The 13,278-nt window shown below is 42.6% G+C and overlaps 1 protein-coding gene across 3 annotated transcripts in view; it reads left to right on the top strand.

Moving 5' to 3' along the window:
• The first annotated feature begins 5,259 nt into the window (after positions 1–5,259).
• Sh3tc2 (SH3 domain and tetratricopeptide repeats 2) overlaps positions 5,260–13,278 on the top strand; it is a 53,201-nt gene continuing 45,182 nt past the window's right edge. For all 3 annotated transcript variants that reach the window (XM_047556981.1, XM_047556980.1, XM_047556982.1), the window contains exon 1: positions 5,260–5,382. In XM_047556981.1, the coding sequence (XP_047412937.1) occupies positions 5,331–5,382 (52 nt within the window). In that variant the 5' untranslated portion in view covers positions 5,260–5,330. The remainder of the gene's footprint in view (positions 5,383–13,278) is intronic.

Genomic DNA, 13,278 nt, shown 5'->3' with positions numbered 1-13,278 from the left:
CTCATGTCCTTTCAATCTTTGTTCAGTTGTCACTATCTCAGTGTCAAATTTTCTCTCTGTCTTTTTGAAAATTTCACTTCCTATATTCTGACATTCCATCTTTTCTTCCATAAAGCTTTCTGCCATCTGACACACTGCAGGACTTACTTGTTTAGTATCTTTCTCCATGTTCCCTCTCAGTGGAAACTCTCCTACGAGAGGGAGAGGTTTTGGTCTGTTTTGTTCACTACTATACCTTCACGACTTTTATTAATGCCTAATGTAGCAGGTGCTCAATAAATATTTGTTCAGTGAATGATGTGATTGGATAAACAGCAAGCCCTTATCTCTCACGGGTGTGAGTTGATTTCTTAGGGTTGCCCTAACAAAGCACGTCAAACTGCATGACTGAAAAGAGCAGAAATGCACTGTCTCATAGTTCTGGAGGCCAGAAGCCCAAAATCCAGGTGTCAGCAGGACCACACTCCCTCTGAAACCTGGAGGGAGACTTTCCCTGCCCCTCCCAGCATGGGTGGTTTCTGGCACCCTTCATGTTCTTTGCCTGCCAGCTGCCTTCCCTCCAGCCTCCACTGTCACAGAGAGTGCTCCTTACACATCTCTGTCTCCACACACAACGGTTGCTTTTCTTTTCTCTTCTTTTTTCTTTTCTTTTCCTTTCTTTTCTTTCTTTTCTCTTCTCTTCTTTTCTTTCTCTTTTTATATGAACACTGGTCATGTTGGATTGGAGGCCTACCCCACTCCAGTATCCTATCTTAATTTCAATAAAGACATCTACACCAACCTCATTTCCAAATAAAGCAGGTTCTGAGGTACTGGGGGGTCAGGACCTAAACATACGGGGAAGACATAGTTCGACCCATAAGAGGATCTTCTCGGTTCTTCCCTGTGATTATAGTATTCAGGTTATTATTGCCCCAATTAGACTGTAATTGTTCCAAGGGAAAAGCGTGAGTTTTATATCTGAAGGTGCAAACAGCAGCTCTCGGCTGGATGTGCTCTGCAGGCCTCCATCTGCCTTGCAGAACTGGCCATGCAGAACTCTGAAATTTTTTTGGATTAGTTTATGAACATTTAAATGTTAGGAAACTTCACCTATCAATCTGGATTCCTGGTTTCTGTGACAAATCAGAACATCTGGTCATTAGGACCCACATTGCACCATTTCCTCATCCCCGGAGCCCAGCAGGGGCTTCCCCTCAGACCAGGCTGTGTCCTTCTCACCACAGCTACACCTCTCCCTGTGTTGCCCCAACCCTGGAGCTGGGGTCAGCTGTCCCTTGTCACCTGGCAGCTTCACCAACTTCCATCAGCTGCCAGCTCGTCTGAGCTGCAGGCACCGAGCACCAGGCAAACATGGAGGGAACACGAGTAGCGGTGGGACGTGAAGTGTGGTCGGGCTTCCCCCTTTCCTTTTAACATATGCTCTTGAACCTTCCTCAGGCAAACTTTGACCTGCACTACTGCACTGAGATGCCCAGAGGCAAGCTCTCCACCTGCACCTGGCTCACAGCAGCCTTGGCAGCAGGTCACCTGGGGCTCTTGAGACACTTTCTTACTTCACCTCTGTCCCACCATGTTCTTGGTTCACACCCCCTCTCTGGCCACTCTTGTTTCTTTTGCTGGTTTCGCCTCTTCCCTTAGTCCTATAAAAATTATTGTGCTTGTAAGACTCGGTCCTCTATATTCTCTCTTCCTGGCCCTCCCTCAGAAGGTCTCTTCTGGTCCTGTAACTTCAAATACCACCTTATACACTGACAGCTCCCAAATACTTGCCTTCGGACTTAAAATAGCATACTACAGAGACACACCCACATCAATGTTTATAGCAGCTCAATTCACAATAGTTAATCTATGGAACCAATCTAGATGCCCATTAACAGATGAATAGATAAAGAAAATGTGGTACATATGCACAATGGAATATTACTCGGTGCTAAAGAAAAGTGAAATTATGACATGTACTGGTAAATGGATGGAGCTGGAGAATATCATGCTAAGCAAAATAAGCCAATTCCAAAAAGTCAAAGGCCTATTCTCTGATATGCAGATGCTAATTCACAATAAGAGAGTGGACTAGGAAAGAATAGAGGTACTTTGGATTAGACAGAGGGGAGTTAAGGGAGGGGAAGGGAATCGGGGTGGGTAGGACAGTGGAATGCATTGGTATTATTCTATGTGCATATATGACTACAAGACCAGTATAATTCTACATATACAACCAGAAGAATGAAAAGTTATACTCCATTTATGTATGATGTGTCAAAATGCATTCTACAGTCATGTATAACTAATTAGAACAACTAAAAAAAAAAAAAAAAAAGACTTGGTTTGGCTGGTGAGATCTTTTGAACTCCAGACTTCTACATCTGTCTCTGCTTGGCTCTAACTGAAGGACTCTCCTATGTCACAGTGGAAAAGCAAACTCTTGGTTTCAATAACAAAGCAAAGCTTCTCTCCCAGGGTTCAACACTGGGAGAGAATATATGACACTATATATCAGATTTATGATTCCAGTTGTTCAGGTACAGAAATTAGAAATACCCTTCACTGGGTTTCTCTCATACAGTCAATACATCTTGACATGCTTTTTGATGGTTAATGTTCTGTGTCCACTTGCCTGGGTCAGGGTGCCCTGTTGTTTGACAAACACCAGTCTAGATGTCTTGTGATGGAATTGCTTCTCAATAAACTCATTATAAGATGAAGATAGTGTAAGTTGGGCCAGAGGTGTGGCTCAGTGGTACAGAGCTTGCCTAGCATGTTTGAACCCTGGGTTTGATCTTCAGTGCTGAAAACAAAACAAAACAAACAAACAAAAAAGCAATAACAAAACACCCAGTAAGACAGAAAGGAAAAAGAAAATATTTTAAGCTGGAGTTGTGATTCAGGGGTAGAGGACTTTCCTGGCAAGTGTGAGGTCCTGGGTTCAATCCTTAGCAGCACATATAAATAAATAAGTAAATAAATAAATAAAAGAAAACTTATAAAATAATCTGCATTTTTTTTGTTTTTTGTTTTTTTAAAGAAATACATTTTGAATCTACTGAACATCCTAGCTCCACCACACGAGCACTGCAGAGCCTTGGTTGTTTACTGGTTGCCCCAGGGTTGACTGGGAACTGTGGCTCACTGCTGCACCCCAACATCAGGGGTATCGCAATTTGGCCTGCTGCTGCTTTCTCTGACCTCATCTCTTTACTTTTCCCCACTTGCTCTTCCTTACTCATGCCCAATAAATTCCTGCCTCAGGGCCTTTGCTTCTGTGGCTCTCTCTGCCTATAAATCTCGTTAGTCTAATAAACTTCTCTGAGCTACTCACAAGCAGAACAGCACTAAGTTCTTGCATCTCAAGAGAAGCAGTGGCTTTGAATGGACTATTCATTTCAGATTTGTCAAAATCCATATCTCAACCAATCGCTTTGTGGTGTCATCTATGACAGTTGGCCTTGGTCATTTATAATTTTTGATTGTTGCTGCTCTAATATAGCAGACAAATCAAGGGGAAATGAGAAGTCTGAGTATCTGAATATGCAAGTTAGATCATGGCTTCTCTTCATTAACTGATTCTCATGTAGCTCCCAGAGTTTTGAGTGACTGCCTTTGCAAAGGAACACCTGGCCTTTTATCTTGGGCCCAAGAAAACATGCTAATTCATCCTGTGCTTTGGTGAGGAAGGACATGGGACGCATTGTAGGAAATGGATACTTTAGATAGATGAGCACAGAGAAAATGTCCACTGCAGCAGGAACATGATCAAGTGGCCATGTACCCCTGAACCTCCTACCCCACTCCAGCCCTCCTCTCCCGGACCTTCTGTTAGTGGTTGGCTGGCTCCAGAGGTCTCAGTATCAGACTACTTAGTCCTTCCTCGCTGTGTGTTCTTAGCTGTGGGAGGAGTCCACATATCAGAAAGTTGCTGCTCCTGGGCGATGGAATCAACCAGCGCCGGCTCAAATCCTGACTCTGACATTCACAATGTCAGAGGGGCATTGGACAAGTTATATGCCCCTCTTTATCCATTGCCTACTTACCAAAAGGAAATGATGTTGCTTAAATTATTGCGCTGCTTTGGTGTTTAAATAAAGTGATGCATACTGAGTGCCTGACTCATGGGGAACATTCCATACCTGTGACTCAGGAGTGAGCACTGACCCTATAGCGGAACTTCAGAGGCATGCTAGAGACCAGGCTCTGGGCTGAGGCGGGTGTGTGCTGTGGCCACTCCTGGCCACTCCAGTAGGATAGACTCCAAGCCTGTTCTTCACAGGGTCACCCCAGCACTCCTCCCAGAATATAAGCCTAATTAGGCCACTGGTCTCCTTAACATGCTGTGAACTGACGCAAATCTCATAAAGCCTGCAACCCAAGCTGTCAGGACCCTGCCTCCATCCCACCCACGACTCCTCATCTTTGGATCGCTCACCATGGATCTTTGCTTTAGGCATGAAAGAACCATTGAGTGATCAGTGATCCTTGGGCTTGACTGTTAGGTCACCATGCCTCTGTGTAACTGTAGGCATTCAGTTGTGTCTTTTCCTTTGAAAGATCTCATGGGAGATTTTCTGAAATTCAGCCACACTGTGTCAGTTGCACTCCCCAGCTTCCCTGCCCATCTGAAACAGAAAAGAGATTAGTTCGGTGGGGTGAGTTTTCATGCATGCCTGTAGCCTTAAATGTGTGTGGTCCTCCGTTCCCTCACCTGTCATATGCTACATCAGGTGATTTGAGAAGAAGTTGGGAACCAGTGGCTGAGGGTTTGTGCATTCACTGGGGCTCACCAGTGAGGAGCTGGCTCACTGAGGCTGTGAGGGGCTGCACCCACAGCTCCAGTGTTATCAGATAGCCAAGGGAGGCTTTGCAGAGAGGGGCTGGGTGGGGATCAATTTCCAAGGGGTGGCAGAGGAGTCTCTTTGGGCCAAATCAGTCAGGGAGGGAGTCAGAACCAATGGCCTTGATTCTTGGAATGCTATCTGCCCTCCTCCCCCGCTTTGACTGCCCCCACAAGACCCACAGTGCATCTCAATCCCAGAATGTGAGGAATGTGCCACAGCCTGATAGGCATGGAGCAATCTGTAGAGAGGCAGGAGGAGGGTGCTCCCTGGGCAGAGGCCTGACAGGGCAAGGACTATCAGGCCTGCTGGCTGGGTGGCCCCTCCCACCCTCCTTGGCCTCCTGCTACAGACGGGATATCAAAAGCTTCATTGTGCATTGAGCAGCCTTGGTCCCTAGTGTGCCAGGGAGGAGGCGGGAGGAGGGACACCGTTGGGAGGCTCCCAAAGCTCTCTGGCCTGTGTTCCCTGGGGCCCTGGCCCAGGGAGGATGGTGCACACATGGGTGGCTGTTTCTGCATCCCCGGGGAGCGGAGTCTGCCCTGGAGCTCAGGTGAGTTTCCTGGGGGGCTCTGGTTTGTGACTTGACCAAACTGGTTGGTACAATGAAATCTCAGGGAGCTGCTGGGTTGGGGAAGTTGCTCTTTTAAGGATGGGGAGATGGTGGGCTCTCTGGTGTCTCTCTTACCTCTCTAGGCCAGTATTTGTCGGTCTGCCTTTGTAAAAATGGAGTGAAGCCTGAGAAGCATCTACTTTCCTGAAGAAAGAGACTTTGAGCTCACTCTGCTGAGGGGGAGTGCGGGCTGCTCTTGGCTGCCACTCCTAGGGTGTGACTAAGCCCTTCCTTCCTTTCCTCCCAAGATTCCCTAGGACAGGAAGAAGGTTCCGGCAGTGAGTTCCTCTGAGCCCCATGGGTGGTCATAAATTTGGCCTCTGGTCACTCAACCCTATTTTTGTCAAGATTATGTTACTAAAAAAACAGGCATTTTCCTGCATCCTACCTGTTACAGTGATATTTGGCACGTCAAATTGAGAACAAAAAGTTGTGGCTCTAAGAAGCTGTCAAGTCATCTGAGACCAGGGTGAACAGCCATCCTGGTTTGCCTGGGACTGAGGGTTTTCCTAGGTTACAGTCAGTGCTAAAATCTGGATGGTCCAGGAGAACCAAACAACACATTTGGCACAAAAGACTGTGTGTTGTGGTGCACACCTGTAATCCCAGGGGCTCCAGAGGCTGAGGCAGAAGGATTGCGAATTCAAAGCCAGCCTTAGCAACAGTGAGGCGCTAAGCAACTCAGTGAGACCCTGTCTCTAAACAAAACACAAAATTGGGTTTTTCAATTCCTGGTACCAAAAAAAAAAAAAAAAAAAAAAAGGAGAGAGAGAGAGAGAGAGAGAGAGAGAGAGAGAGAGAGAGACTATGACATATTTTGCTTCTCCAGATTTCTAGGATTTACCAGCTTTTCAGACCCTTCCCTGAAATCCTACTGTACTTATATCCCACGGGAGCAGGCATAGCATGGGGACGGACATAAGCAGGATCACTGGTCTAGAAGTCAGGGCTCAAGTTCTAGATCTGACCCATTCTACATCCCATTAGGTAGGCCTCATTGCAGTTGATCCTCGGGTCTTTAAGGTCAGAGTCATTGGGTTTGATCTTTGTTCTTTTACTTGCTTTGGGAAATTTACTTAACTTCTCTGTGCTATAGTTTGTGCATTTATAAATTTTGTGAAAGAATTGTGCTTTTCTGGTGGGGTAAAGTTTACAGGTGAAATACTGGAAACAGTCCAGCCCATGGTTACTTAAGCATAGTAAATATTAGGCCTTGTTAATCACACTTCTATGGCCCTGGCAATGGCGTTCTCTCTCAGGGTTTCATTTGGCCATCTGTAAAATTTGGGGGTGGTAAATTGACTTGGGAGTTCTGCTTCTTCTGCCTGACCCCAGCTTCAGGTATAGCTGCTCTGCTTTTGCTGGACAAAGGTCTCATGCAGAACAGAGTTCTGTAGTTCAAAATAAAGAAGCCAATGTGGAAGAAGGTGAACTTGAAGGTCCATGACACACTCATTCAATGGTTTTATTCTGTTACCTGTTTTTTATTTTATTTTATTTTATTTTATTTTTTTTTGCCATTGACAACTGGTTGGCCCCTGGATTCTCTTATTTCACCAAGTCGGCCTACTAGTTATTTCTCTCGAAGTCTTTCTTGTGGTTCTCTCTACTGCTCTCCACGTGTGCCAGGTCCTTTCTCTGGGGGAGTGGGTGCGGTGTGTGTGATATGGGTGTCGCAGGTCTGAGGCCAGTTGATTAAAAAAAAAAAAAAAATCCCCATTCCAGCTTCCCCTACTCACGCTAGAGAAAGGGAGCAAAGTCTGAGACATGTCTGCAGTGACTTTGTCGTGGTGTGACTTGGGCAGGGCTCTTACATTCTTTGAACCTGCTTTCCTGGCTGTATATTGGATCTAGTGGTAGTATCTATCACATGGACCTTTTGGAGGGATTACATTAGGTAATTCATCTCACAGACTTGGCCTGGGGTCAGTTTTGGGTAATCCCAGTAACTAGGAGCTGTCTCATTGTTAGCCAACCCCGACCACTCCCACATCTCTTCTTCCGAATTCCACTGGAGCAGGAGTCCAGGCTCATGCTTCCCTGGCTGCCTTTGCCGTTGTGTTTGTTTACGTGGGAGTTAGCTGTGAGGACCAAACTGTGTTCTCAGGGGTGAGGGAGGCAGGAGAGGAGAAGGACTGTGGGGATGAGGAGCACAGGACAGCTGGCTGACTGATGGCCGTGGTGTGATGCCGAGGTGGATGTTGGCTTTGACGGTCCTGGGCGTGCTGCATTCTCTAGTGTGGGCTCTTCCTGAGGCATCTGTTCCTGTGGTGTTTCTTGTTTGCTCACAGAAATCTCCCACTTGCACATGGTGAGAGGGTGGGTCATGGGTCAATCTCCAGGCATCGCCTCTACTTCCCCTACTCTTTGAGTTTCTTACTGTTGTTTAATAAACTAAAATCACTCCCATCAGATCACAAAGTCATGTCAGAGTCTTTTGGTCTGAAAGCGTCTAGCCTTGCTCCCTTATCTTCAACACCCTTTTGAAGAACTTTGGCAGAAATTCTTAAATAGAAGGCGTGGGAGAGATATATGTGCCCGCATTGATCACTAGTGTTTGTAACATTTCTTTCAACATTTCTAGTAAATATGAATCATCAGTATAATAATAATGAGATCACAAATGCTGACAATGGTAAATGGCATGTCACCTTTGAATTCTATAAGAACTGGGAAGCATTTTGAACACAGTAATAGTTCAGAATATTAGAATAACAAGCCCTCCGCAATGGATTTCTACTTTATATCATGTTGGTCTCAGAATTTCTATATTTTTTCCCCTTACTTCTTGAAGAAACAAAACATTACAGATACAATTAGGGTCCCCTGCAGAACTCTTTCCAATCTCATTCCTCTCTCTCACCAAAGTTGATCACTTTCATGAGTCCTGTGGTTTTGTGATCTTACTGCATATTCATGCAGCCACCATTGTTGCAGAGAATTTGCAGACTTTTAAACTAAAACAAAATGATACCATTATGCAACTTGCTTTCTTCCCCCACCAACATATTCATCTGAGATGCATCCATATGGCTAGATGTAGCTGTAGTTCTAATTTGATATTTGTTCTAGCAAGGAGAATGTTGGTTTACATCATAAAAACTGCTGATGGTATGCCTGTTGGGTCAAAGAAGAAGAAAACATGTGGGTGGAGGAAAAAGGCATGCTGGGAAATGTTTACTGTATAGTTTTCTTTTTAAGTTGGGTGTGGTGGTGGTGGGTAGGGGCAGAGAAGCCACCAGAGGAGAAAGTGGAGTGAATTCTCATGTTCTGCATGTTCCTGTCCTTGAGATGTCTGCCTGATCTGAGGTCTTAGGTGGGATAATGTGGTGAAAATAGCAGGGTCTATACCAAATGATTCGGATGACCTCTGACTCTTGGTAACTTGCTATACGATCTTCTTCAAAGCACTACTCCTCACTGGGGCCCGAGGTTCTTGACAGTAATTTTAGGAGCTTCTTTCGTCTCTTCCAACTTTCATTTTCTCTGTGTATTGCCTCCTCCCTATCTTTACCTCTCACATTCCAGGGGTCATGATGCCTTCTCTTTTTTTACTTTAAAACACAGAGCCAGGCATGGGGTCACATGCCTATAATTCCAGTGGCTGGGGAGGCTGTGGCAGGAGGATCACAAGTAACAGGCTAGCCTCAACAACTTAGCAAGATCCTGACTCAAAAATAAATAAACAAAAAGGGCTGGGGATGTAGCTCAGTGGTAAAGCCCCCTTGGGTTCAATCCCAGGGACCAGAAAAAGAAAACAAACAAACAACAACAACAACAACAACAAAACCAAAACCACAGTATCATTTACTCTATCCTCTTACTTCTCATTGCTAAGACGGCAGCTCACATGCTCACACACCCCTGGGTTTCCCTAGCAGCGTTTCAGTTGGTCTTTTTGCTCTGATACTTGCCTCTCGCTGTTCTTCCTACACCACCCCAAGTGGAGTGCTCACTTTTATTATGTCATTCTCCTGCTCAAGGGCATTTTATGACTCCCAGTTGCTTAATGAATCCATTCTAAACAACTCTTCCTGCCTTAAAGCGACTTACCGATTTTCTCCTATAAACACCCACCTCCCTCATATGTACAGGCTGACCTCTAGCATCTCAAGTGCATACGAAGCTCATTCAAGCCTGTCCTGCTGATCTCTTTGCTGGTAATCTTTCTTTCTCCTCACCTATATAGATTTGCCAAGAAAATGAAAACCAAGCAATAAACTGGGTAATAAAATTTATAAGATGCATATCTGATACTTATATCCAGATCATATGTTTTAAAAATCTTCTTAAATCTCAAAAACAAGAGGACATCCCAATAAAAATGCAAAGTGTTGCTACATATACTTTCATGCAGAAAATATAGAGACGATAAATACACACATGAAAAAATGCTTAACATAATTAGTTATTAGGGAAACGCAAATTGAAAAATAGATAAAACTGCATACCTTCTGGAATGGCTAAAATTAGAAAGACTGACGATATCAAGTGTTGAGCAACTGGAACTCTTGTACATTGCTGTTGGGAATACAAAATGGTATAGTCACTTAGGAAACCAGGTTGGGCAGTTATAAAAAAGATCCCACTGGTTTTGTTTTGAATTGAGTATTAACAGCTTTTTCTGATCAATGTTACTAAAGATGAAACCAGCTTACATGAAAAGTAATTTGTTGATTCGTAAATGAAAAAGTCCAGTGGTATTAGTTTTCTTCAAGTAAGGTTTGATCAAGATCTTTAAGTGATATTCTCAGGAAGCTCTTTCCTCAGCTCTGTTTGAATCTGGATAACCTCAACCTCAGCAGATTTCACCCTGTAGCAGGATCCCACCGTTTCAGGCAGTCTTAGTCACAGTTTCAAGTGCCATGAAAAGGAATCTCATGTCTAAGAGTGTTGCAGTTTCTAGGACTAATCCTCAATGACTTAGGTCTCATGGACATGGCACAGTATAAGCTGATTTGTGTAGGCTTGAATCATGCGCGTACTTTTGGAGGTAGGGATGTAGCAGAGCCACAGGAGTTTTATGGACAGGGTTCACATGGATCACCTAGCTAATGATGAAGCCACATGATCCATATGAGTCCAGAGCTGTCTGATTACCCTTTGTTCCCAGCCATTTCTCTTCCTGCCTTCAGTGTTAGGAAAAAAAAAAAAAAAAAAAAAAAAAAAAAAAAAAGCATGTCCATTACAGAGTATTTGGTAAGCAGACAAAAGTTTAGTGAAGATAATAAAAAATAATAAGTGATGAAAAATAGCTCAGTAATAACTACCACAGGCCTTTGGTTTATTTTCTTTCAGTCATTAAAAAGTTTTATATTTTTTCTAAGGTACTTCATTCTGTGTGGTAGTTGTTTTTATTGCCTTGGATTGTCTCTGGTTGTTTTTCAAGGCCCAGCTCAAGTCCTAAAATTCCTTTATATTGAAATACAATTCCTTGTGTAAAGAACTCTGTAAACTGAAAATCCCTGTGCAACTATTACTCCGTTCTTCCTGCTGCAGAACTCACTCTAGTCTTTCGGTTTCCTTATTGTTTGTCAAGGAGCTGTCCTTCTGCTTCATGAATTTCAAGACCCGGGCTCCCAGTTGCCTTGAGGATTCTCACACTCCAGGAAATTTCAGAAACAGCCAAGGTGCTAATAAGATTGCAATTGTCCAGACTCCACCCCTAGATACAGCCAGGTGGAGTAGGTGGAGAAGAGCTCCAAGGATATTTTTAAATTCAGCTTTTTAACTAAAGTTCATGATTTGTATAGAAATGTGTATGAAATCGTGTATACAGCCCAGTGGATTTTAATGAGATAAATAAACCCATCTATATTATTTTGTATGGTTGTAATTAATTCGATCTCATTGAAGTAATAGATTTAATTATATGTAGCATCATTTACTTATTCATTAAGTGTAGATGGACATTTGAGTTGTTGCCAGGGTTTAGCTCTTGTGAATAGTGCTGTTCTGAATGTTTTAGTGCATGCTTTTGGTGAACATCTGTGTGTATTCTTTCAGGTGTATAGACAGGAGTGAAATTGCTGAGTCTTAGTGTATGCAAATTTTCAACACCAATTGATACTTTCAGTTTGTTAATGAGAAAAATTTCAGAGTTTATCCTCATACTTGTAGTGCACAGGAGTACCAGCTGCTCTGTGTTCTTACCAACACTTGCCTTTATCCAGCCCTTTCATTTTAGCTGGTCTGCATAGTGGTTTTCCATTGCAGTTTAATTTATACTGTTGGAATTGGGCACATTTTTATATCTTTATTCATTGCTTGGATATCATCTTTGATGAAATGCCCATTTAAGTCTCTCGTCCATTTTTCTAGCAGCTTGCCTACCCATTTCTTGAAGATTTTTAGCATTCTTTGTATACTCTAGGTTCAAATTCTTTAATGACCAAACATATTGTTAATATTTTCTTCCACTCTGCTACTTGCTTATCACTCTCTTACTTGCATCTTTTGTTTAATAGAATCTTAAGTTTAATGTATTATAGTTTATCTATTATTTTTCTGAGGGCAACGTTTTTACCATACTGCTTAGGATTACTGCCATCTTTCAGTCCTGCAGATAGTCTTCTATATTTTCTCTGTGTTTATTTTATTTGATTTATTTTTAATTTTTAAATTTGTTTTAATTACACATGACAATAGAATGCACTTTGATACATCATATATGATGGAGTATAATTTCTCATTCATCTGGTTCTACATGATGTAGAATCCCCTCGGTCATATATTGATATATGTACATAGGGCAATAATGTCTGATTCATTCTACTTTCTTTCCTAACACCCATACCTACTTCCCTCCCTTCAGTCCCCTCTACCTAATCTAAAGTAACTTTATTCTGCCCTAGATACCCCCCCGCCTGATTGTAAATTAGCAACCACATATCAGAGAAAATATTCAGCCTTTGGTTTTTTGGGATTGGCTTATTTTACTTAGCATGATATTCTCTAGCTCCATCCATTTACCAGCAAATGCCATAATTTCATTCTTCTTTAAGACTGAGTATTATTATATCATATATATATATATACTTATATATATATATGTATCACTTTTGTCTTAATCAATTCATCTGTTGAAGGGCCCTGGGTTGGCTCCATAGTTTAGCTATTGTTGAGTTGAACTGCTATAAACATTGATGTGACTGTGTCACTGTAGTATGCCAATTTTAAGTCCTTTGGGTATAAACCAAGGAGTGGGATAGCTGGGTCAAGTGGTGGTTCCATTCCAAGTTTTCTGAGGAATCTCCATACAGCTTTCCAGAGTGGTTGCACCAATTTGCAGTCCTATCAGCAATGTATGAGTGTACTTTTCCCCCCATATCCTCTCCAACATTTATTGTTGCTTTTATTATTGATAACTCCCCTTCTTATTGGAGTGAGATGAAATTTCAGTGTAGTTTTGATCTGCATTTCTCTAATTGCTAGAGATGTTGAACATTTTTTCATATATTTGTTGATCGATTGGATTTCTTCTTCTGTGATGTGTCTGTTCAGTTTCTTATCCCCTTTATTTATTGGGTTATTCATTCTTTTGTGTTAAGTTTTTTGAGTTCTTTATATATCCTGGAAATTAATGTTCTATCTGAGGTGTATGTAGTAAAGATTTTCTCCATTCTGTAGACTCTCTCTTCAAGTTATTGATTGTTTCCTTTGCTGAGAAGACGTTTTTTAATTTGAATCCATCCCTTTTTGATTCTTGATTCTACTTCTTGCACTTTAGGAATTGTGTTAAGGAAGTCAGATTCTAAGTCAACATGGTGAAGATTTGGGCCTACTTTTTCTTCTATTAGGCACAGGGTCCCCAGTCTAGTGCCTAAGTCTTTGATC

The sequence above is a fragment of the Sciurus carolinensis genome, chromosome 6 (assembly GCF_902686445.1).
Source record: "Sciurus carolinensis chromosome 6, mSciCar1.2, whole genome shotgun sequence".
In the NCBI taxonomy this organism is placed as follows: domain Eukaryota; kingdom Metazoa; phylum Chordata; class Mammalia; order Rodentia; family Sciuridae; genus Sciurus; species Sciurus carolinensis.
The sequence above is the reverse complement of the archived record's forward strand: the minus strand, read 5'-3'. Positions and strand labels throughout refer to the sequence as shown.